This window comes from Phasianus colchicus, chromosome 18, assembly GCF_987193195.1.
Source record: "Phasianus colchicus chromosome 18, bPhaCol1.hap1.1, whole genome shotgun sequence".
In the NCBI taxonomy this organism is placed as follows: domain Eukaryota; kingdom Metazoa; phylum Chordata; class Aves; order Galliformes; family Phasianidae; genus Phasianus; species Phasianus colchicus.
The window spans coordinates 4,513,972-4,535,103 of NC_143453.1; the positions used below are offsets into that span (position 1 = coordinate 4,513,972).

General features: G+C 39.3%; 3 protein-coding genes across 21 annotated transcripts in view; 2 read left to right on the plus strand and 1 right to left on the minus strand.

Annotated features, from left to right (window-relative positions):
• LOC116228450 (serotransferrin-2-like) overlaps positions 1-7,375 on the plus strand; it is a 24,427-nt gene extending 17,052 nt beyond the window's left edge. For both annotated transcript variants that reach the window (XR_016458674.1, XR_016458675.1), the window contains exon 19: positions 7,039-7,375. The gene's annotated coding sequence lies outside the window, so the exon portion shown is untranslated. The remainder of the gene's footprint in view (positions 1-7,038) is intronic.
• Positions 1,377-20,542, minus strand: PRR14L (proline rich 14 like). 5 transcript variants are annotated; one of them, XM_031592288.2, is made up of 9 exons: positions 20,448-20,542; positions 18,970-19,463; positions 17,387-17,468; positions 10,406-16,097; positions 7,435-7,503; positions 6,517-6,679; positions 6,174-6,280; positions 5,659-5,730; positions 1,377-5,026 (listed from the first exon to the last, which is right to left on the minus strand). In XM_031592288.2, exons 2-9 carry the CDS (start codon positions 19,423-19,425, stop codon positions 4,720-4,722), a joined length of 6,948 nt encoding a protein of 2,315 aa, XP_031448148.2. In that variant the 5' UTR covers positions 19,426-19,463; positions 20,448-20,542; the 3' UTR covers positions 1,377-4,719. The 5 variants fall into 5 exon arrangements, 4 of the variants coding, with proteins under 4 accessions (XP_031448148.2, XP_089976848.1, XP_031448147.2 ...); XM_090120722.1 differs by lacking the exon at positions 20,448-20,542 and adding an exon at positions 20,264-20,441; XM_031592287.2 differs by lacking the exon at positions 20,448-20,542 and adding an exon at positions 20,095-20,257.
• Positions 20,543-20,798: 256 nt separating this feature from the next.
• The window catches only part of DEPDC5 (DEP domain containing 5, GATOR1 subcomplex subunit), a 44,109-nt gene continuing 43,775 nt past the window's right edge, over positions 20,799-21,132 (plus strand). For all 14 annotated transcript variants that reach the window (XM_090120727.1, XM_090120723.1, XM_090120726.1 and 11 more), the window contains exon 1: positions 20,799-20,937. The gene's annotated coding sequence lies outside the window, so the exon portion shown is untranslated. The remainder of the gene's footprint in view (positions 20,938-21,132) is intronic.

Here is a 21,132-nt window from a genome sequence, read left to right on the forward strand (position 1 = left end):
ATCATATCATAGTTTTGTTTTGCCTGTTAGGGGAGAACTTTGGATGGATGGCTACTCATGGGCAGGGCTCATTTCAATTTCCAACGAGTGTTACGACCTACCTCCACACTGCCTGAACCAGACAAATTGAATTTAGTTAAAATAAATATAACGGCACAAAGACCAAAACAGCCAGCATATACCCAAATGTCACAGTCTTGCTACGTGAATACAGTTGTATTAACCATTGCTAGCAATAAGAGGTGCCATAAGTGAAGACTGGCCAGCTGCAATAGAGAAAGTAGATCTATCCCCCCTACAATGCAAGAAAAAAAACCCCACAAAACAATAAAACCCCTCAATCAAGCAAAACTAGGCAGTAAGAACCCGAAAGACTCAGTTGTAAAATACACTGGTAGAGTGACCTGTTTTTAAGCAGTTTATTCCGTGCCTAGGTTGCCTTTCCTTTGATTTACATTAGCCTTTTTCATTTCCTTTTTTCGCTTCCTGAGAAAAAAATGAATTGCACTCTGAGCAGCACAAAGGGTTTTGGATTCAGTGCATCATAGTTGAGGCTGTTCTCTAACTCATTTGTCCCTCATTTGTCATTAACTAAGCAAATAGCAGAGAGCAGATGCAAATCCAAACTCGTGTACCTTTAAGAAAGAAAGGAGAGAAATAAAATGTAGACAAGTTCCAGGATGGTAACAGAACAACAAAACCTTAATGTGTGGCATTACAGCCGGGAAGCTGTAGCTCTGATGAGGTGGAGGAAGAGCAGGATCTACTTGAGGTCTTTGGAGCATTCCTTTCCTTTCTTTACTGGAGCTCACATGCCACCTGCAGGACTCGCATAACATTGCACTTCAATCACAGGAGCAGCTTTGCCGAGAACAGAATGCTGCTGAAAATGTAACACACTGAAAACCTGGGTTATAGGTGTGATTTAATGGGCTGTGAGTGAAAGAAATTACTTTGTTACAGCTCTTACAAAAGCTTGTGGAGCCCTGTTTGATGCTCCTATGCTTCAACTTTGAGTTAGAAGCAGTGGTTTGATTTCTTTCACAGATTGCATTATATGTGAACCGTGGTTCTGCTCCAGCTTTGAAATAGTTGGTTCCAAACCTAGGGGGAATGGTCCGTGCTGTCTCGATGTTACTATTATGAAGAGTAGTTTGGTAGTTCAGAGTGTGCTTTAAATACCACAGGTCCATTTCTGTTCCTTTTAAAGTATGGCTATAGATTAAATCAACACTGGAATTGCTGCTGCACACCTCACTAACAGCCCACACAGTCACTTAATGCTGTCGGTCTCTTTTGAGATTTGACCTTATCCCCCATGTCTGTAGGACAGATGTACTGTGTGTATTTACTAATACAAGCCTGAAGAAGGCTTAACAAACAAAAACAACAGAAAGGGTCTCAGAAAAATTTATTTCCATAAATTAAAAACACACACAAAAGAAACAGTAAAATTTTAAATTCACACAAAGTTGAACAAATAAAATGCCAAGAGCTTGATGGAGGCTAATGGCACAGGCGTACAAATTCTCACTGAGCTATTTGTTGACATGATAGCATTGTATAGACATTTAATCCACAGTTAGCATCCATATCCTAGAAAAGCACCTGGAACATAATATGTCAAAGGCCCAACCCATATGAAATACAATAAATGAGAACCGCTTGCAGAAGATCATATCCAGCAAACATTAGAACTCAAATGTATGGAGCTACAAGGCCAGGCAGGCAAACTTTCTAACGTACATTAAGTAGTCTTAGCTGCTCCAGTTGCAGCATGATGAAAATAAGATTTTATGTTTTTAAGAAAAAAAAAACTAACCCTCATAATCAGCAAATTTAGTAAAAAGGGCTGCCTGTCTGTGAAAAACAACTGCTATGTGATGGTACATGCCAAAAGCTTTGCATTTCTTCTCAAGCTGCTCTAGACATCATTCTGTGAGCAAAATGTACAAATATCTTTCCATGATGTTACAAGAAAAAAAATTACTGGAGTAGGCTCTCTATGAAAAGAGAATTGTACATATTCTTCCGCTAGGGAAGTATTTTAGACTCCCAAACATACATTCTCTGTACTTTTTTCCTTCAATAACCTGAGATAGAAGCAGCTCAGAGTGGCAGTTACCTACCTTTGCACCATCATCACTCCCAGTGTACAAGGAACAGCCACAAGGAATGAGGTTGTTCCATGAGTGTTGTAAATAGGGACAGAGGAGGGAGAGGGAAAAAAGTGCGCACACATGACTGATATCTGTTCCTGAGGAGGATGTGGGGAGGAAGAAAAAAAGATGCTTTGTCTCAATTAGCTTACGACTCTATCATACAAATAGTAAACCAAATCAGAATAATCCACAGACCCTAAGACCTGGGACAATCCAGGTAACTGCTACATCATTTTCTTACTCCTCCAATTGTTGTAAATAAAAGGGGATCAAGTGTTTTCTTTCTTATGCCCCTTCTGCTGTAACTATTAAAAAGTTAACAAGTGTTATTTCAAAGCAATTAATTAGAAACAAGATAGAGCAAGGAAGCAGACAAAAAAAAAAAAAACAAAAAACACAAAACACAAAAAGTTCCATATTTTGAAGCACATCAGAAGCCTGAACTTTGCTTGGACCCAATTCCCTCCCTCTCACTCATACTGTTTTCTTAAAAGCCCCAATGAGGTTACAGCTCAGTTCTGTCACAACAGTAAAAGCCTCCCATTTTAACAGAAGGTTAATTAACACTGTGTCACAATCCCATTCTACAGCATAAAACCATAAAAATATATCTATCTATCTATCTGTGTATATATATCACTCTTGCAACAGCTTCCATCCAGTCAATATTTGGGTAATAAGCCAACATAGAGACAGTTTCAAATATTTTTTGAAAGGTAGTTGACCTTTATTTTTTTTTATTTTTTAGGGATTTCTATAAAAATAAGATCAATTAAAATGTTCCCCAGCAGCTCAATTAGGTTAACCAGACCTTGCTGCTGAAATAGCACGTCAATATGTTTGAAGTTTACCTATCTTATTTTATCCTCAAAATCCAAATGACCACTACTCTAAGTCTGTACCTCTCTCTTTTCCTGAGTCCTCCTGATTAGTCAGCCTCCAAAACAAGAATGTAAACTGTCATTAGTCCCAGCATATAAGCTGAGAGCAAAACAAACCCAGAATACATTTATTTCAAGATTCAGGCACAGAGAATGTAATATTCTTCTTCCATCTCTTCACTTTCCAAACTCTGGAATTCAACAGATTGCTTGTTAATTCTGAGTTTTCTGTTAGGCCAGTAGCAGAAAGGGCAGAGCAGCAGAAGATAGTGATGGTATTTTTAGTTTTTCATTTATTGGGACTTAACCAAAATACCTGCCCACTAGATACTTGCTTATTCTGAATGTGCATATAAACTTTGTTATATGGATAGGTAAGTAAGAAAGTGCAAGTTTTAAGTGACAAATGAAAGAATAAACTAGTTAAATTTGAACATCCCAGCAAAAGACAGCTTCACATGAATAACTTTTATAGGCACTAAAGGACAGAAATTACCTGTACTGCAGCTAGCATTCATTCTGAATTACTCTTCAAGTAAGTTTAACAGAAGTTATCCCAGAAGCAAGCGCTCTTCTCTTAAAATTTATGGCTGAGAAATTGCCCAGTGCTGCATCATCTAATGACAAATGTCCTCACTTAATGAAAAAAAATGTTTTTCACATCCTAGGAGGATCTTTGTACTATTGCATACAACAGTGTGTACGTAGAATATCTGATTGGGAGCTATCTGAATTGCAAACCTAAAATGGGTGTTAAAATCAAGCTAATTATATTTCTTGAAATGAAAATCACTTCAAAATGAGTCTTGAAGGTTTTGCTGGTGCTTCTTGTATGCAGTAGTTCAGCTCAGCTAATAAAAAGCTCTACTTGCATACCCTGTGGTTTAATGTACTCATGGGATTTGCCTCTGGAGAAGGGGTATAAAGTTATCAGCCAATCTGGTAAAAACTCACTGTTTAGGAAAAAATAGCAGTGGGCATCATCTTTTCTGAAAATATTACTTATTTTTTAGTTTTGTAATCTCAGTTGTGTTAAAAAGGGGTCCTCATGCTGCAAATAAACAAGGACACAAAGTGCACGTTCATTAAAGTCTAGTTATGTGGAGCTTCTGCTGTCTGAAGCCAAGAAGGGCACAGAAATTCATAAGGAACCTTCTAAATAAACAGAAGGAAGAAATAATTGAAAGTATAAGATAGGAATGCTATTTTTGATTATTAAAAATTTAGTGGTATTATCAAGAATGTGTTGGTTAAAATTTATCTTTACCAAACACCACATACTCTTATGTCATATTGTTCAAAAAGCCATTACAGTAGTAACAGCAGATTCAATGTGCAAAGATTTTGGAGTACAGAGTCTCAGCATCATGGAAGCATCCTGTGCTACTTTGTCCCTGATACTCCCACTCTACCCTCAAAAGGTCTTGAAACATAACTAAATGTTAGCCATAACTTCCAGGGTTTGGGGAAGGAATGCTAAGTCACACATGACCCTAAGAGAATCCCTCCAGTAGCAAAAAAAAAAAAAAAAGAAAAAGAAAAAAAAAAGATTAAATAGCACCTTAGAGGGTCACAGCCAATACTTGATCATCAGATATTACAAGAGAGTGGTAGAGTAAGGTATAAAGAAATCAGTAGATTTCTCCCAAGAGGACTAAAATTCATACTAAAGTAGCTTACTGGACCATTTTCAGCTCATGGCTCCCTCCAGTGCTAGAAGACAACAACTGCTCATCCTCCTTTGCAAAAAATTCTTCAAGGTCCATTAGCTTCTGACTCAAAAGGGCATCTAACTCTGCACTTTGTGGTGCAGCTTTTTTTGCTCGAGTGAAACTTCCCACTGCTTTGATTTTGCCTCGTGCCTTTCTCTTCCGAGGAACAGTGAAGTCCTGAAACTCCAGAATCCGCTTTCTCTTCTGCTGGCTGACAGAAATCAAGTGTCCATTCTTCTCCTTGGGCTCTTCAAAGATTGTTTCCAAGCTCCTGACAGAAGCAGAAGATAGAGCTGATTGAATACTCAAGAAGTTATCTCATTACAAGGACGGGGAGACTGATGCATTTCATAACCCAAGTAAACACTCCTACGTTTCACATTTTTACAGCCCATTCATATTCCTTCTCATGTATGTTTATCTACAGTTTGCAGTTCCAGCAACTGCACATTTATACTGCTAGCTAAATAATGTTATTGATGCATACACATGTGGTTTGAATCTCGTTGTATTTCAGTTCAAAAGCACAATTACAGAGAAATTTGATTTTATAGAAGAAAGTACCGGTCTTGATAGTGATGATACACTTGATAAGAGTTATTCTTGTGATTTTAAAGAATATTCAGATTTTGAAAAGGTAAGTACTATACGTGGATGGAGACTGGATTGAATGATAGATAAAAAAAATACACCTATACTTGGATAATTGCGAATTCTTAGTTTGTATTCTTTTTCACTGTATGAATTCTGTAAGATACTGATTTTGCATTATCTTTCCATATTGTTTTGAATTCAAGCAGTTTTTCAAATCTGACTCCCTCTTAGATTTCAGAACCCTTCAATCTGCTCCCTCTCTCTACCTAAGTAATGAAGATTTATCTCAGTGGTGGAAGCAGAACAAACCTGGCTGGAGGAGGGGACTTGTAGTTCTTGTTTGTATAAATTTCTTCTAGACTAAATTCTTTCTTCTTAAGCCTGAAAAAGTAATGAACAAAATCAAGAAAGAAAAATTTCAAAAGCATCTTTTAACACCACTGATTTACTAGAATCATGTACTGTTTGTCTTCTATGCTTAAATGCTAACTAATTATCTTTCAGCTTAAAATATTGAATTAAAATAACTGGGGTAGAGAAAAATGAATAAACAAGGGTCTGAAGTACCTCGTTTCAGGTGGCATTTTAAAAACATCTGTGTCAAAACTGATCATTCATAGGTCACTTTTTTTTTTTGTGGAAGCTAAGAAAACACAGTTTAGCAGATTATATCATTTCATCTCTTGAGACTGATTTTAAAACTTAATTTTCACACTTAATTATCAAGTCCCTACGTGAAGAAATGCAGTCCTTTGGCACTTCTAAACAATAAACAAAATAACCACAGAAGTTAGTAACGAGTCCATTTAAATGGTATGGCTCACCTTTTTGGTTTGGGTAGTCCCATCGGAGTAAGGTTATGATCTAGCTTGGGAACAGTTTTCCTGATTCGGATTTGTGAGACTTTCTTTGGCCTCTCTTCTGGCTCAGCCTTAGGAGGAAAAAAAAAGAAAAAAGAAAAAAAAAGTTAAGATGAAGGAAGTAATTACCATGTCAGTTATCCAAATTCCCCCCCTACTCATCTTTGTTTTTTCCACTCTGATTTAAAAAGAAAAAAAAAAAGATACAAAGAGCATAGACTAGGACTAGAAGCCTTGTCTTTTAACATTTAATAAGTAACATTCATCAGCAGATATCTGAGATATCTAAAATCTCAAATGAACTCACTTTTTTCAGTTCTGTGTCATCTTGGGATCTAAAACAGTCTGGAGTGGAACCATCTGCTGCATCAGGGGTATGGACCTGAAGTTCAGGTTCTGGAAGCATTGGGGGCAATGCTTCTGAAAGCAAGCAAGACTTTGGTAGTGGAAGAGGGAATGGAGGTTCCAGACTGTAAAAAGAGGAAGAAGAGGATATAAGTAGATCAAGACCCAGTTTATGTTGCAACTGTATTCCATGCTCTTGTCCTAAATTGCAATATGGGCACATAAAACAGTGTGGTTCATAGAAACTGCATAAATGAACACTATCTCCACTACATGCATACAACCAAAAAGTGTGCATACAACCAAAAAATGGGCAGCTCACATTGATACTGAAATAAACTAAATTGCCACAATTTTGAATATCTGATTTTTCTTTCCATATAGTTTATAGCTCTATTTAGTAATTAATGATAGAAAACAGTTAATTTTCCTGCTCTGTCAGCAAATTTGTCACAGGTATTAATTTAGTATTTTTTGTTCACAGATAATTCTAAGAGTTTTTACATCTGCAATTCCAACGCTGAAAAAGAGTAGAAGAAAGTATCAGCATCTTATTTCCACTTCCTCAAACAAAAAGAGCATATTTATCCAAGTAAGAAAACTAAGTTCTGCAGTTTTGCATACATATTTCATAGTAAGATATTTAAATGCTTGAAAGCAACAGCACTGTTCTGTGCAGTGATCTACTTGGCATTTGTGTGAATGCCCCTATGCATTCCCCCACAACATCCAATCACTGTATCTCTCCAGAACTTTAATCAGAAAGCTATTACTGAAGTGAACTGTCAAAAACTGAAACACAGAACGATGACAACATCTCTTTTTAAGAAAGCCTATGATCCAGTCACTCTGAATAAATATCGGAGTTCTGGATACTCACCATATCTCATGGCCTGCAGTCTGTAGTGCTTCCATACCCTGTACAGGTAGGTGTGGTAATATGGCATAGCTGGTTCAACAGAAAAAAAAACATAGTGAAGTTAGACCTACATTATAAAAAAAGATGAGGGAAAAGATTCTTAATATTATCTGAAGTGTAAGACAAAAAATGCTAATGTTGGGAATGGGAAGGATAAGAATTAGTAGAATCATACAAGAGCAAGTCACATCTGTCATTTAGCACACTAATAACTAAATTTCACTGACAGCTTGGTAGGGAAATAGTTCTACTTCCACTTATAATTGTACTGGTAAGAAAAGGAAAAGAGAGTACAGAGAGGAGACAAATAATTTTTGAGCTAATGCTTGAACTACTGCTATGCAAGTCTAAATTCCTTTTTATAAAAGAAAACAACTTTTAAAATGAAACAAAAATCATGAATAATTTTTGTACTAAATAAAAACGTGCACGGTGGAACAGCAGAAAGTGCAAGGAAGGATTTTCATTAAATTGTCTCTCTACTGTCTCTAACTCTCACAGTCTTACTGGAATACACTTAATCAGAATAACCACAGGCCCTTCTATAAGGTTTGGTAATTTCTATGGAGTAAAAAAAATAAAAAATAATCAGCTTTAGGTCCTTTAACATTAAACTTTACTTTCTGTCCACACTATTAAAAGCAATAAATAAGGAGTGAGCTGGAACAGCTTTTATTACATCAAACAGCAAATCTTGTACTTGCTGCTCCTCCAAACTAGCAGCTAAATGTACTGAATGTACTGACATAAAGATATTACAGCCAGACTGGAATGCTACAGAATAAAAAATAATCAGCTGCACTGAAAATGCTTTTATGCTGCACTAAATTCACTTTCTTGTATTTTTGTATTTATATGCCAGAAATTCTAACATTTTCTGTATTTATTTCTATGTAATCATATAGATTTTGAGTAAACACAAATTTAAGACAGATTTACTGAATTATCCTTTTGCCACTGTTTCTGTTACTATGTTTAGAAGAATTATTTTTTTAATTTATTTTATTATTATTATTATTATTATTGATGAGAACAAGCTATCAATTTCCAGCAAAACAGAATCTAAAATGGTGTAATATATTTAAAGTTGTTTTTTTCCTTTCAATTATTTTATAACCAAATCCTTTAATTATACTTTTTGTGCAATTATTTTAGAAATTCACTTTCTACACGTCCTTACAATTTTGGAAACATTCTTTCAGACTTATTGCCTTAAATTCATTACAATAGTTTAACTTTAAAGAACACCCAAGTGGCCAGAAGCATTAAGTCTACCCAGACAGATAAATCAACTCCTTTCAAATATTTAAGAAGAAAAAACAAACTGAGCTTTATGCTACTTTAACTTTGGGCATTTTTCACATAGAGCGATAAGATTTGATTTGTTTTCTCTTCTTTAGGAAAAAGTAATTCATAGCAAAACAGCCGGTTCTCCATTTACCCTTTATGACAAGGAGTTAAATCCTCCTACATTTTAGTTAACTGGATGTGCTGTAACAAACTGCCTTAGAGTCTGCAGACGTAACTATAGAAGAAAACATGAGATTAAGTCAGCTCAGATCTTGAAGTCCAAGGATAAAATGCCTCAACAATACAAAATAATTCATCTCATGCACAGCTAGAAACTTTAAAAAGGTTTTCCTTGTGTTTTAAAAAAAAATTGTAACAGTGTCTTATTTTAAGCTAAGTGCTCAAACTTTAGTGTTTACTGGTGTGATTACTTCCAAAGCACTAATTTATACACTAGAAAATTCTGCCTGAAATATTGCCTCGTGGGGCAAAAAAGAAAACAGGTCTTATAGAATATGCTGCAAAGTTGTATCTGCATCACTATTCAAATTCTATCTTTTAGTGCAGAGAACTCACAAAATCGAGCAGTTATTTCATATTCTCACTCAAATCTTTCCAGGACATGAGAATTCATACTAGCAGGTGATAAACTTGTAGGTATTTTCTCCACTTATGCAAAGTAAAATGTAGCACTAATTATATATAAGTCAAATGCAACAGTTCTCTACAGACTGCCACATCAAATGCAAGACTTAGTGAAACAGATCTATGAACTTACAGTCTGTCTAGGAATCTCAAGACTGCAAGATTGGGGACTAAACTGTCCTGTGTCTCAGGTAGCAGTAACTGAGACATAAGGGGTGAAAAGTTTGCACAAGAGCATGCAAAAATCTCATACCAGCACTAGGAACCTCTTCTTTTATTCTGTTTCTCAGCAAAAAGATTTCAAATGCAGGTAGGAAAATTAAGTGAAATATGCAAAGTAGACATCAGTGCTTTTCCCACTTGAGATGGACAGACAGACCAAAATTCCTCACCAGCCCAAAATGGACCTAGGGTTGCATGTGCCAACAATTCAGTACATCTGGCACACACTATCAAAAGGCACAGTACTCATAAAGAGGTTTCAATTAGCACAGAACAGTCATGGAATACAATTATATTTAACTGAATTCCCTCCCCACCCCAATTAGGATTCTTCCTAATCTGATATTGAATATTTTACAGTGGTTCAAGTGAAACTTGAACTTTTTCAGACCTCTGAATAAAACTCTCCTACCTCAGAAATCCAGTTGTTCTGCAGTCACTCTGAATAGACCTAATGAAGTAGCTCACCTTTCTGCATTATATATTCTGATGCATGGTGTGTTTATTTTGCATGGGAGAAGAAAATAGAGTTAGCCATTCTGCCAAAAGAGGACAGCATTAAAGAAGCGAAGGCAAATATATTTAAATTCAGCTAACAGACTGTTCTGTAGGTAAGAACCTTCCACAATGAGCCCTTTTGGAGCAGAACATGTAGATTTGGAATGGAGGAAATTGATCCTGCAACACAATCTTCTATCACCCTCACTTCCCCAAAAAAGAAGCAAGAACATACCCTACACATATTTATTCTCAGAAATAAGTTGATGAGTTTTACCTGTTCTCGATGCCCACACTTGGCTGCCACTTGCAGTGACTGGAATGAAGAGGAGTGATTTCGGAGGGACAGGCAGAAGGACCATGCTGACTCCAAATGGATAGTGCCCTGCCCAAGGAGTACGGCAGGGAAGAGACCAGGTCATCTGATACATTAGATCCCCCTTTCAAACCCTGGGTAAATTGGGATATAAATAGTCTCTGGATGGAAGGAATATGACTGGTTAAGTTTCTTCTTCTTGTCCAAATCCTGTAACATCCAGGTGAAGAAAGTGCTAACACTGTATGAAGGCCAAGCATGGAGCAACTTCCTGTTCTTTCAGCTGTGGCATTTCTTCCATGATCAGGATGAAGTGCAACAACCCCTGGGGTTGTTACAGAGAGAGGGGAATGCAGCTCGTGATCTTGACTGGAATCTTCTTTGATTGCTACTGCATCTGAACTGCTCTGAGAAAGGAGGAAAGTCCACTTGGAAGGTGGTGCAGGCATTTCTTCCGAAACCATTTTATAATGTACAGAATGCTGAGATGTAGTCCATGTGAGGTCAGTCACAGGACTGGAGTCCAATTTTATGTGAAAAGAAATAGGGAACACTGGGGTATCCAAGAAAGAAGATGGAGAATTGTTGCTCGAATCTAAAGAAGGTATTTTGGTAGATCTCATTGAATAAAGTGCCAAAGATTGAAAGCTGAACATCTTGGTACACCACCTGTCAGCCCAGCGTGAGTGTAAGTTCCTGTTAATGCAAGAGAAAGCTTCCAATAGATTTTTAGATTTACGCTGGCTGTGCCTTGAAGCCACTGGAAGAATTTCAGAAGAATACGGCAGAGATTCCAAGCTATGGATGCTTGTGGCAGGTACCAGTAATTTGCTGGCTATTGCAGACAGCTTGCTCAGTAACGCTGGTTCTTTGGTACATTTTCTGAATTTCAAGCTGCTCAGCAAACTGCACCTCTTGGCTTTCTGCCTCGGCATATGGACAAATCTCATGGCTATTTCCTTTTTCACTGTTGGTGATTTATAGGCAAAGTACAAAGATTTGAGGACTGTGTTTTCCTGTTTAGGGGGCATTTCTGAGGGAGGCTCCAAAGGAGCTGAACTTTTAGGTTTTTTTATTTTTCTTACGGTTTCTAATTGATATGACGTGGGAACTTTTTTGCATGTTCTTCCAGGCTGTATTTTTAATGGGAGAGGTCCTCTTAGTTTATTTCTAGTTCCAAAGGCACCAAGAATTCCATTATAACCTGACTTAAGGTTCAGGTTTTCCATTTCTGAATCCTGAGTCTTTAAAAAACATGAACTAATAGTATCAGTGGTAATCTTTGGCCTTTTGATTTCTTGTAAAGTGCTACACAGTTTATTTTCACTGCTTCTAACAGAAAAAACTTCCTTCGAAGGACTTTCAAACTTTGTATTTCTTGACATCACCAACTCATTTGAAGAACTGCATAAAAGTTCAGAACTGTACAATATGCTTGGATGCACTGCAACTTTTGCTTTCACTTTGTATGCTGCCTTTTTTTCTTGTTTTGCCTTGTCTGACCCGTGCACTTTCACCTCCTCATACTTTTTCTTTCGTTTACGTGCCTGACATTTCTTTACTTTATCAAGTCTCACAGAATCTGAAGTCTCATTTTCCATGGAAACTGAATGAGCTGGTATAGTGTCTTGACATCCTGTAATTTCCTTTGCATTATCTTTGCTTTGTGCATTTAATCTGTAAGGCACGCATACTTCACATTGAACTACATAATTTGGTAATGATTCTTTGCAAGCATTTGATAGCATGTTCATTTCATTATATTTGAATTCTGGTGAAGTTTCTGTGTCAGATGCATCTGCAGTTTGACAGTCTTGCACAGCTTTTGAAAGTAAACTGGTATCAGTGGAACTTGTAAGCTTTGTAGCATTCCCTTCCTTTGAAACACTGTTTAGGTCAGGTCTTGGGATTTCTTCAAAACCTTTTTCATAGTTCTCAGTACTGAGAGCAACTGTTTTGCTACTAGACTCTTTTAAACCTTCTAGTGAGGCCCATAAGCAATCTTCTTCATCAAGTAAGGAATGTATGGGCAACTTTTTTTTATGAGACACTTCTCTTTCCATTTTCTCTTCTGTACATGCATACTTGAACTTCTCTCCAAAATCAGCACTTTTTGGTATGGTCACATCCATGACTTTTGCAGTTAGCACACCATGCCTCTCATCTCTCTGCCTTCCTTTGTTGCATGCGCAAACACTCGAACTTTTTGCATCTTTCAGAGAGCTAGTTGCCTTTTCATCCTCTGAAGATGGTATTTCAGTATTGCTGGCTTCTCTCTTAACGTACATTGTTACAGAAAGAGGTTTTGTCACTGAAGAACCTTTGCAACAAATTTCATCTGAAAATGAATCACTATTATCTATGTCTGTATTCTCAAATGACACAAATAGCTTTTCTTTCTGAGACAAAGAGTTAGTTAAGTTCAGAGCTGATGGTGTTTCTGAATCCCCATGAGTCTCATTAGAAGAATCCTGGATGTTAAACTTCACAAAACAGGACGGACCCACATCCTCGTTAGCATCAGTTTCTTTACCAGGTTCCAACATTAACTGTGAGTAACAGTTATTTGAGATGGATTTTATTCTCAGATTTTTGTTTTTCATCTCTGAAAGCACACACATTTTTTCTGGCTTATAAAACAGACTCCCGTGAATTGACGAGAAGGGCAAAAATGAGACATTAACTGTATTTGCTTGGTCCCCAGTTAACCACTTCATCTTTGCCAATGATTGCTTCCTTGTATTTCCTGAAAATACTAGCTCTGTTTTGTCTTTCACACATTTGATGGAACAAGCATGCTGTGAATATTGTGATTTGCTATCAGAAAGGCTTTCTTCATGAGTTCCTTTATCTGCTCTTCCACAGCCATTCTCACTTTCTTTTAGTTTTGTCATCTTCTCTTGAATTACATCACTGACAAAGCCCATGCATTCTGAGTAGTCTGCGTCTGTTAAACCACCTAAAGACTCAAAATCCACTGCGTTCTTTTTTAAAGTTCTTTGAAAACCATCTTCTCTTACATTTTTATGAACTAACAGAGTCAGGTCATCACCTTTTTTTAACAATATATCTTCATGTTGGCTAGAGCTGATTGACAGTTTAGCTTCCTCTGCAGAAGTAGCAATATACTGTAAACCAGTATGTAGTTCTTTGTTTAAGCTTTCTACATGTTGCTTTCTGCCAGGAACCAGGCCACAGAACTCAGTCTGATGTGCAAGAAACTGATTTTCCATTGGAGAAATGGTCATTTCTGCTTGGATAGCATGTCTTGTTTGCATATTCATATTGTTGAGTGGCGGACGTGCACCACAGATAGAAAAGCTGTACTCAGAAGAACTAGCTGTGAGTGATGACATTCCTTTCTTCCCAGATGTGCCTAGTTCTCTCATCTTCAGTAGTAATGGAGAGTTACAAAATTCAAAATTATGAACACAATTTTTTTTGTTCAAATTTCTGACTAATAGGTGTTTACCAGTCTCACTTCTCCAATTGCCTTCAGGAACTTTTGGAGATCTCACAGTTCTTATTTTATCCAAATCATCTGAATGGACAACGCACATGCTAAATTGTTTCTCTACCTCATCTTTGTCACAAATAATTTCACTGCAATCTGTTAATTTACAAAGGTCAAATTGTTTCACATTTTCAGATTTCATATTCTTAGTTGAAATCTCATCTCCTACTAAGGTAGTAGGAGATTCCTCTGTATCATAAGTTAGGCAAAACATGCTTTTTTCTGTGGAATTATCATTTATCCCGTGCAGAGCTACACATCTGTTGCCCCAGTCATCTTGATAGGGAAGAGATCTACATGACAAAGGGCAACATTCTTCCAGAAAAGTGATTGTCTTTTTACTATTATATCCAACTGAAACTTCTCCTTCCAAACTATCATTGTCAATCTTCATCTCAATATCAGCCTTTAAAAAGTTACTGTTCAGGACAGCATCACCTACATGTGTACTACTTGATAAGATACTCGAAGTAGTAGCAGCTGTATGCTGGTCTTTTAAAGTCTGATTACTAGAATTCCATGTGTTGCTATGTTCATTTTCTAAATCAGAGTCTACAGTCTCTACCTTCCCTTCTGAAGACTTCCTGTTCTTCTGGGAAATGTTGCCTGTCATACTGGATTCATCAGAAGTCTTAGGATTTATTAAGGACATGAATTTGTCTTTATGCAGCAGAAATTCAGCAACTTGTTCCTCTGTTGTCCGAGAAGAACCAAACGATTCTTTTCCAGATAGATTATCCTGAACCTTGTCCTTGCTTGCAGCTTCATTAGCAGTACAAAACAGACACTCATCACAGTGAGGCTTTCTTGATTTTTGTGCAAGAGGAGGTAGAATTACATTTAGTGTATAAATCAAATTAGTTTCTTTGTCAGAAAACTCTAACATTGTATTACTCTGAGATTCCTGTTCAAACAGTTTTACCTCAGGTGAATCATCTTCTAGCTTGGCAGAAAGATCCTGACAGTCACGCCTACTGGGAAAAGAAATTTTACTGTAGGTCTTATAAATGCCTACATCCGTCTGTACAATTTCACGGGAAGCAATGCTGTTTGTTTCCTTCAACAGGACACTTTCTTTTAAATCATCCTTGCACAGATCACTGACAGAAAACTGCAACTGGTCCTTTTTCCACTTATTGGCTTCTGATGGGATCGTTTCTAATTTTTCTTTTGAGAACTCCTCAGAAGATGAAGCAACAGAATTGAAAACTGAAGGATGACAGTACTCAAAATCAACATTCTCTTGAGCTTCAATGTTACTTCCCACAGCAATTTCTCTCTGGATTTCAGCAACCTCTTCAAATTCAGAGCTGTATGATTTACCTGTACTATCATTTGTTTCCCCATCATCAGTTTTATCACTAGATAATTCTTTCTTACTTAGCACTGAGAGATGCTCTAGTAGCATGGACTTGGAAGTGCAGTTCTTTACAAATCCAGTTCTGGGATCATAATTAGTCTGACTTGTCATGCTTTCAGGAAGATGCTTTTTTGAGGTTTCATTGATAATTTTATGAATTGCAGTACTGTTGTTGTCTAGAGACATATTTCTGAAGTCCAGATAACAGACGCTTTCCAGAACCGAACACATAACTTCAGAACTTTTTATGGAGAGCATTCTACAACTTCCTACTGACGATAACCTAACAGGTTCATTATGTCTAGGTGGAAGAATGGTACAAAAGTCACAAGTATTGTTTCCTTCATTGTGATGATAAGTCTGACAATTATCAAGTGATGTATTGAATTCATTAACGAGATTTTGTCTAGGTAACTTTTCTTCTGTAGTCTCCAAAATAGATACAACATTGCCCCCTGTTCTCAATGACATGTCAGCATGGGCTTTCAACCCATTATATTCGCTTATTTCTTGTGAATGTTCTGTTGTTGATTCAACGTCCATAACTTTTAAAGGCTCTATGAAATCTAGCCTGGTGGTTTCAGAAACCCCAGCTCTAGCCATGACTGTGTCTATATTTGGGCATTCATTGCTCTCAGGTGGAAGACCTTTACTCACACTGCCATTCTGGTATCCTGCTTTACTAAATATTCTAGTCCCATCAGCCTTCATACCTTGTGCTTCTTCAGTAAGCTTTGGGAGAGTTTCAGCTGTCACCTGAACATTTGCTTGGTTTTCTTCTGCACAAGAAAAATAAAGCAAATCAGTACCATACAATACATTTGGAAGGCATTTAACTTACTATGTTTCTCTTGGTGATATACACACTGTTGTGTATACTCTGTCTTGGTTATCAAAGCTTTTGAAGAAGTGAGAATTGAAGCTAGCAATTCTAATATAAACCATTAAAACAAAGCAAACAAACAACTCCATCACAAACCTAATGTAACAAATGCAGTCCTTTTTAGTAAAGACGTTCCACACGAGCAGCAGATATCCTGTATTTTTCATATTCCTCTGATAACAAACCAGAAACAATACAGGTCCTGTAACTCAATACATTTGAAGTCTTGGCCAACATCATAATATTGATTTGTTACATCAAAGCTCAACATAGCTGAGTACTTTATCTGCTGCATTCTAGAAACATGGCTGGGCATTGAGTTGCCATATCCATTTCTTCTTCCTTGAAGGCATTTTTGTCATAAGTAACCTACAGGAGGACAACCCATATCTCATTTTGTCCAAGCAATTTGGATTGTTAGTATTTTTGAGAAGTCATGAAGAGAATGACAAAGTTCAAAAATGAGAGTTGCTGTTCAATATCCTTATATTTAAAACTTTACATATGCACTCATATTTCTGCACATCATTTTCATATTTGCAACTAAGGATCAAGACTAGATAGTATTACTAAAAAGTAATACAGCAAATTAAGACAAGGGAGTCGGACTGGATGACCTTTGGGGGTCCCTTTCAACTCAAACAATTCTTTGATTCTATGATTTCCTCATCAACAAGGCAAGAGAGAGAAAAAATGATTACTAGCTGTAGGCCAAGTGACAAAATCATTTGGAGCTAGAAAATTACAGCTCATAATGAAATTAAGGATGAGTTTTACTATATTCTTCCTTTGAATTCTGGACTTATAGTTTTCTAAAAATTAGAAAATGAATGAGTCATATTTTTACATCTTTGTTATTACCACTGTCATGTAAACCAGCTCTGAAGAATAAGGAAATGCAAAACGTCTGCTACTAACTAGAGCTTCTGCTTTGGGGTTAATAAGTATTCCAGCAAAATGACTAAAACACATCTTTTCTGTAAAAAGTCTTTAGAAAAGTATACAGGCTATTATGAAAAAGCAAAGGATGAAAGTTTCACGTTGTTTGAACAATGCAGAGTAATAGTTTCTACTGTAGAACAAATTCAATGAGCCATCTTACAATTACTCATCAATTTTAAATCAACAAAAAGGAATCTGAGAGAAAAGCAGAAGCAGACAGGCACATACAAAAAAAATACGCACCTCTGCTCTTCAGAAATCCTGCTATTTCAGCGCAACAGCTTGCTGAAGAATTTACCTCATGCTTGTTTAGATGGGGATCCTCCTGAAACATGAGCAAAACAGAAGTGGATATCGATCAATTTTCTGAAACATTTCAGGAACTGTATCTGCTTATCCAGGTTACTTATGTCTGAGAAGGACAAACCTCAGAACACGTAAGTCCTTCTAGATGTATTCACACAAGCACTTGCCATTCCTTTCTGACCCTATCAATCAACAGCAGCTCAGCATTGAATAGTGATGCATACAGAAGACATTGTAAAGTGCTGTTGTATTTAGCAGCAGCAAAGTATTCCCACACAAGCAGCTAAAATGTATGCAGTTTAAATGGAAATTGTTGTAAATATGAATCAGAGGAATAATCCAGTCTCCAAGCCTCCCTAGCATCCCCAGGCCATTACTGTATGCTTTTGGCAAGATGCATGTCCTTCCTGTTATTTACTAGAACTTGCCTTCTACCATTCCCTCCCTTGGCTCAAAACCACATATATCCCAAACAGGTGACCTAGGTCTACTTTGGAAAAAACAACAACAACAACAACAAAAATTCCAACTCAATCCAATAAACCATCTCAATGTTTGAAGTACATGAGAGTTAATCTTGGAAACATGACTATGGAAAAACTAATTATTTTCACAACTCTTCAAATAAATCAAACAGATATCAAAAAGGAATATATATATTTAAAATGACAAAATATTTTGCTATTATGCAACACTGTAAACCATACAACTTATCCAGATAGTTCTAAGGCTGGTGTATGTTCAGTCAGAATACATTTTTTTTCCTCCCCTGTTCTTCTACGTGTAAAAACCCTGTTTACAAACTACAGAAAAATGATCAACAGGAACTAAAAAAATCTTGACTTTTTAATAAAGAGTTTTGCAACTCTTCAGTTGTTGGTAAACTAGTTGGCACATTTTTCAGCATGTCTTTGCCTAAAAACACTTTTATCATCAGCCTTTGCTACAGAGGAGGAAAAATAAACCATGACATTGTGAGCTCCTTATTTTGAAAGGGAACACTAACAGTTCACTAACTCTTACCTTGTTACAAATGATAATTCCAAAAATGAAGAAGAATCTTCATTTTCAGAGTGAAACTGAAATGCTAGGCTGAAGTCTCCTGTAGCATTAAAATACAATTACCAGACTGAACTAACTGTTATTTAGCAGTTAGTACTTTGACTACAGATGATACTTGTAAAAGGTGCTGTATCCACAGAACACAGCTATTGGCCTAAGAGCTTTCTCAGTTGCTTCTTTCTCCTTTTTAACCACCGGTCAGTTTTAGTCCTTTCTCTGTTACATACCTGCCTCTTACCATTCCATTGGTACTTAAAAAAAACCTTGATTTTTTAAAACACCACTGGTCCACTCAAATATCCTCAGTTTTTCACTGGACCTGTGATAATCTCAATAATGACACACTTGACAGAAATCACAAATAAGAAGAAAATCACATGGACAAAATCCTGTGTGTTGTTGTGGCAACCTGAATTTCCAAATATCACACAGTTATGTTTTTTTCCTAATTTGCTTACTTGTTTTAACCATTTTTCCCCAGCTTTTAGAGCACAGCATTCAGCGTGGTCCTCTTCAGTATCTTGTGCCTCTTTATCTCCTTGCTGGTATTCTCCACTAGAACAGTCTTGTTTCCTGCGAGTTTGTTTGTTTTCTTCATCCTTTTCAGCACCTCCATTGCGTTGTGATTCTTTGGTAAGCGGTTCTGCTGGCTCCCAATGAACCTCTCTGACCACATCATCCAGATGCGCTGCCTCCTCGCCAAAGCCTTTTGCCTCCAAAGTCCTGTGGTGCTCTGATGACAGCTCACTACTGTGTGCCAGCTCAGGTGTGGTCACATCAGGCTCTGCATCTAACCCAGCACCAGGCTCAGACACAGCCATAAGGCCGGCGGGGACGCTGAGCCCCTCGTGCAGGTCCTCAGTGCCAGTACAGGCAGAGGAGTCAAGGAGACATTCCACCCCAGATGAGAGCATGGGGGCAGCTGGAGGCCCACTGTCTTTCACAGTTTACCCTAAAAATAAAAGCCACATTAAATCAACAAAGATAGGAGTAATCTCAAGAACAAAAGGAAAGCTTCACTGTTCAAGGTTCAAAGATGCTCAGAGAGCCGGAGCACCCTTCCCATGGAGAAAGGCTGTAGGAGCTTGTTTAGCTTGGAGAAGAGAAGGCTCCAGGAAGACTTCACTGCAGCACCTTCCAGTACTCGAGGGGCACTTATAAACAGGAGGACCGACCTTATAAACAGGAGGACTGACCTTTTACCGCACCTGACAGCAACAGGACAAGGGAGAACGGCTTTAAACTATGAGAGAAGACTTAGGTTGGATATCAGGTGAAAATTCTTCACTCAGAGGGAGGTGAGACCCTGGAAAAGAAGAGCTGTGGGTGCCCCATCCCTGGAGGTGCCTGAGGCCGCGGGCAGCCTGAGCTGGGGGCTTTGGGCAGCAGCACCCGGCAGGGCTCGGGGCTGTAAGCTGCCCTCCGATCCAACGCCACTGCGGCTCCGTGACTCTCTAACTTCAGAACGGGGCTGAGAGCTATTTGGGCACCGAGGCCAAAGCTTCGTTAACAGAGACCAGCGGTGCAGAGCCACGCTGCTACAGCTCCAACCCCCGGGGAACCACGAAGGAGCCGCAGCGCACCTCGGTGCTGGCAGCACGCTCTACTTCCCGGCTAACCGAAGCATCCTTTTCCCTCCTGTCATTTTCCGAAGCGTTCAGCTGTCGCAAAGCCTCAATCCCGCGGCTCCTCCAACCCTCAGGGGCGCTCCGCCCGGAGCCCCGCACCGCGGCGGGACGCGACGCGACTCACCGCCGGCAGCGGGCCGCCCCCAGCGGCGAGGGCCCGGCCCGGCGCTCCCGGAGCCGCGGCAGCCGCACGGCGCGCTCCGGACGCGGCTTTGTTCGACGCGCGGCCCCGGCCTCCGCAGCCCCGCGCAGCGGGACGAGGTGGCCCCACCCGGCGAAGCACAACCGCCGACCCCCGCCGCCGTTACCCGCGGCCGCCCCGCTCCTCGCCGCTCCGCGGCCCGCTCACATCACTTCCTCATCCGGGCCCGCCGCCCCCTCCCTCGCGCGGCACGGCCGTTACGATGCCCCGCCCCCGGCTGCCCCCCCGCCCCGGAGCCCCTCCCACCCCGCCGCTCTGTGGCGGGCACCACGTGACTCGAGGGCCGGGCCCCGGATGCGGAAGTGCTTCTTGGCGGCAGTGCTTCCGCCCGGTTGCTGGCGGGAGGTTGGCGCCCGAGCTCGGCTCGCGCCCCTCAGCGCCTCCCTTCAGGCTTCGGCCCGCGGCGCTGCGCCGCGCTTCTCCTTCAGTCTCGGGGTTCCGGGGCTGGGCGGGCTGTGAGAGCGGCGGGCGCGGCCTCAGCGCTCCTTGTGTCCCGTCTGCGGCCCTGAGGAGCCCCGGAGCGGCTGACGGGAGCGGGGCATCCCGCGCTTCGGCACCCGTGGGGGAAGCGTTGGTGTGGGAGCGCAGCTCTGAGGGTGGGTGTTGTGAGGAAAAAAACGTGCGTTCTGATGACGTGTCTGTAACCGATGCGGAGAGAAACTCGTTGGTGGCGGGTTTGGTTTGAAGCACGCCTCTGAAAAAGTGTGCTGTGAAAGTTGTGCGCTGGAATAGCGCGCGGTGCGGGTGAGAGCGGCGGAACGGGATTTGTGATGCAGGGCCGTGAGGGACCG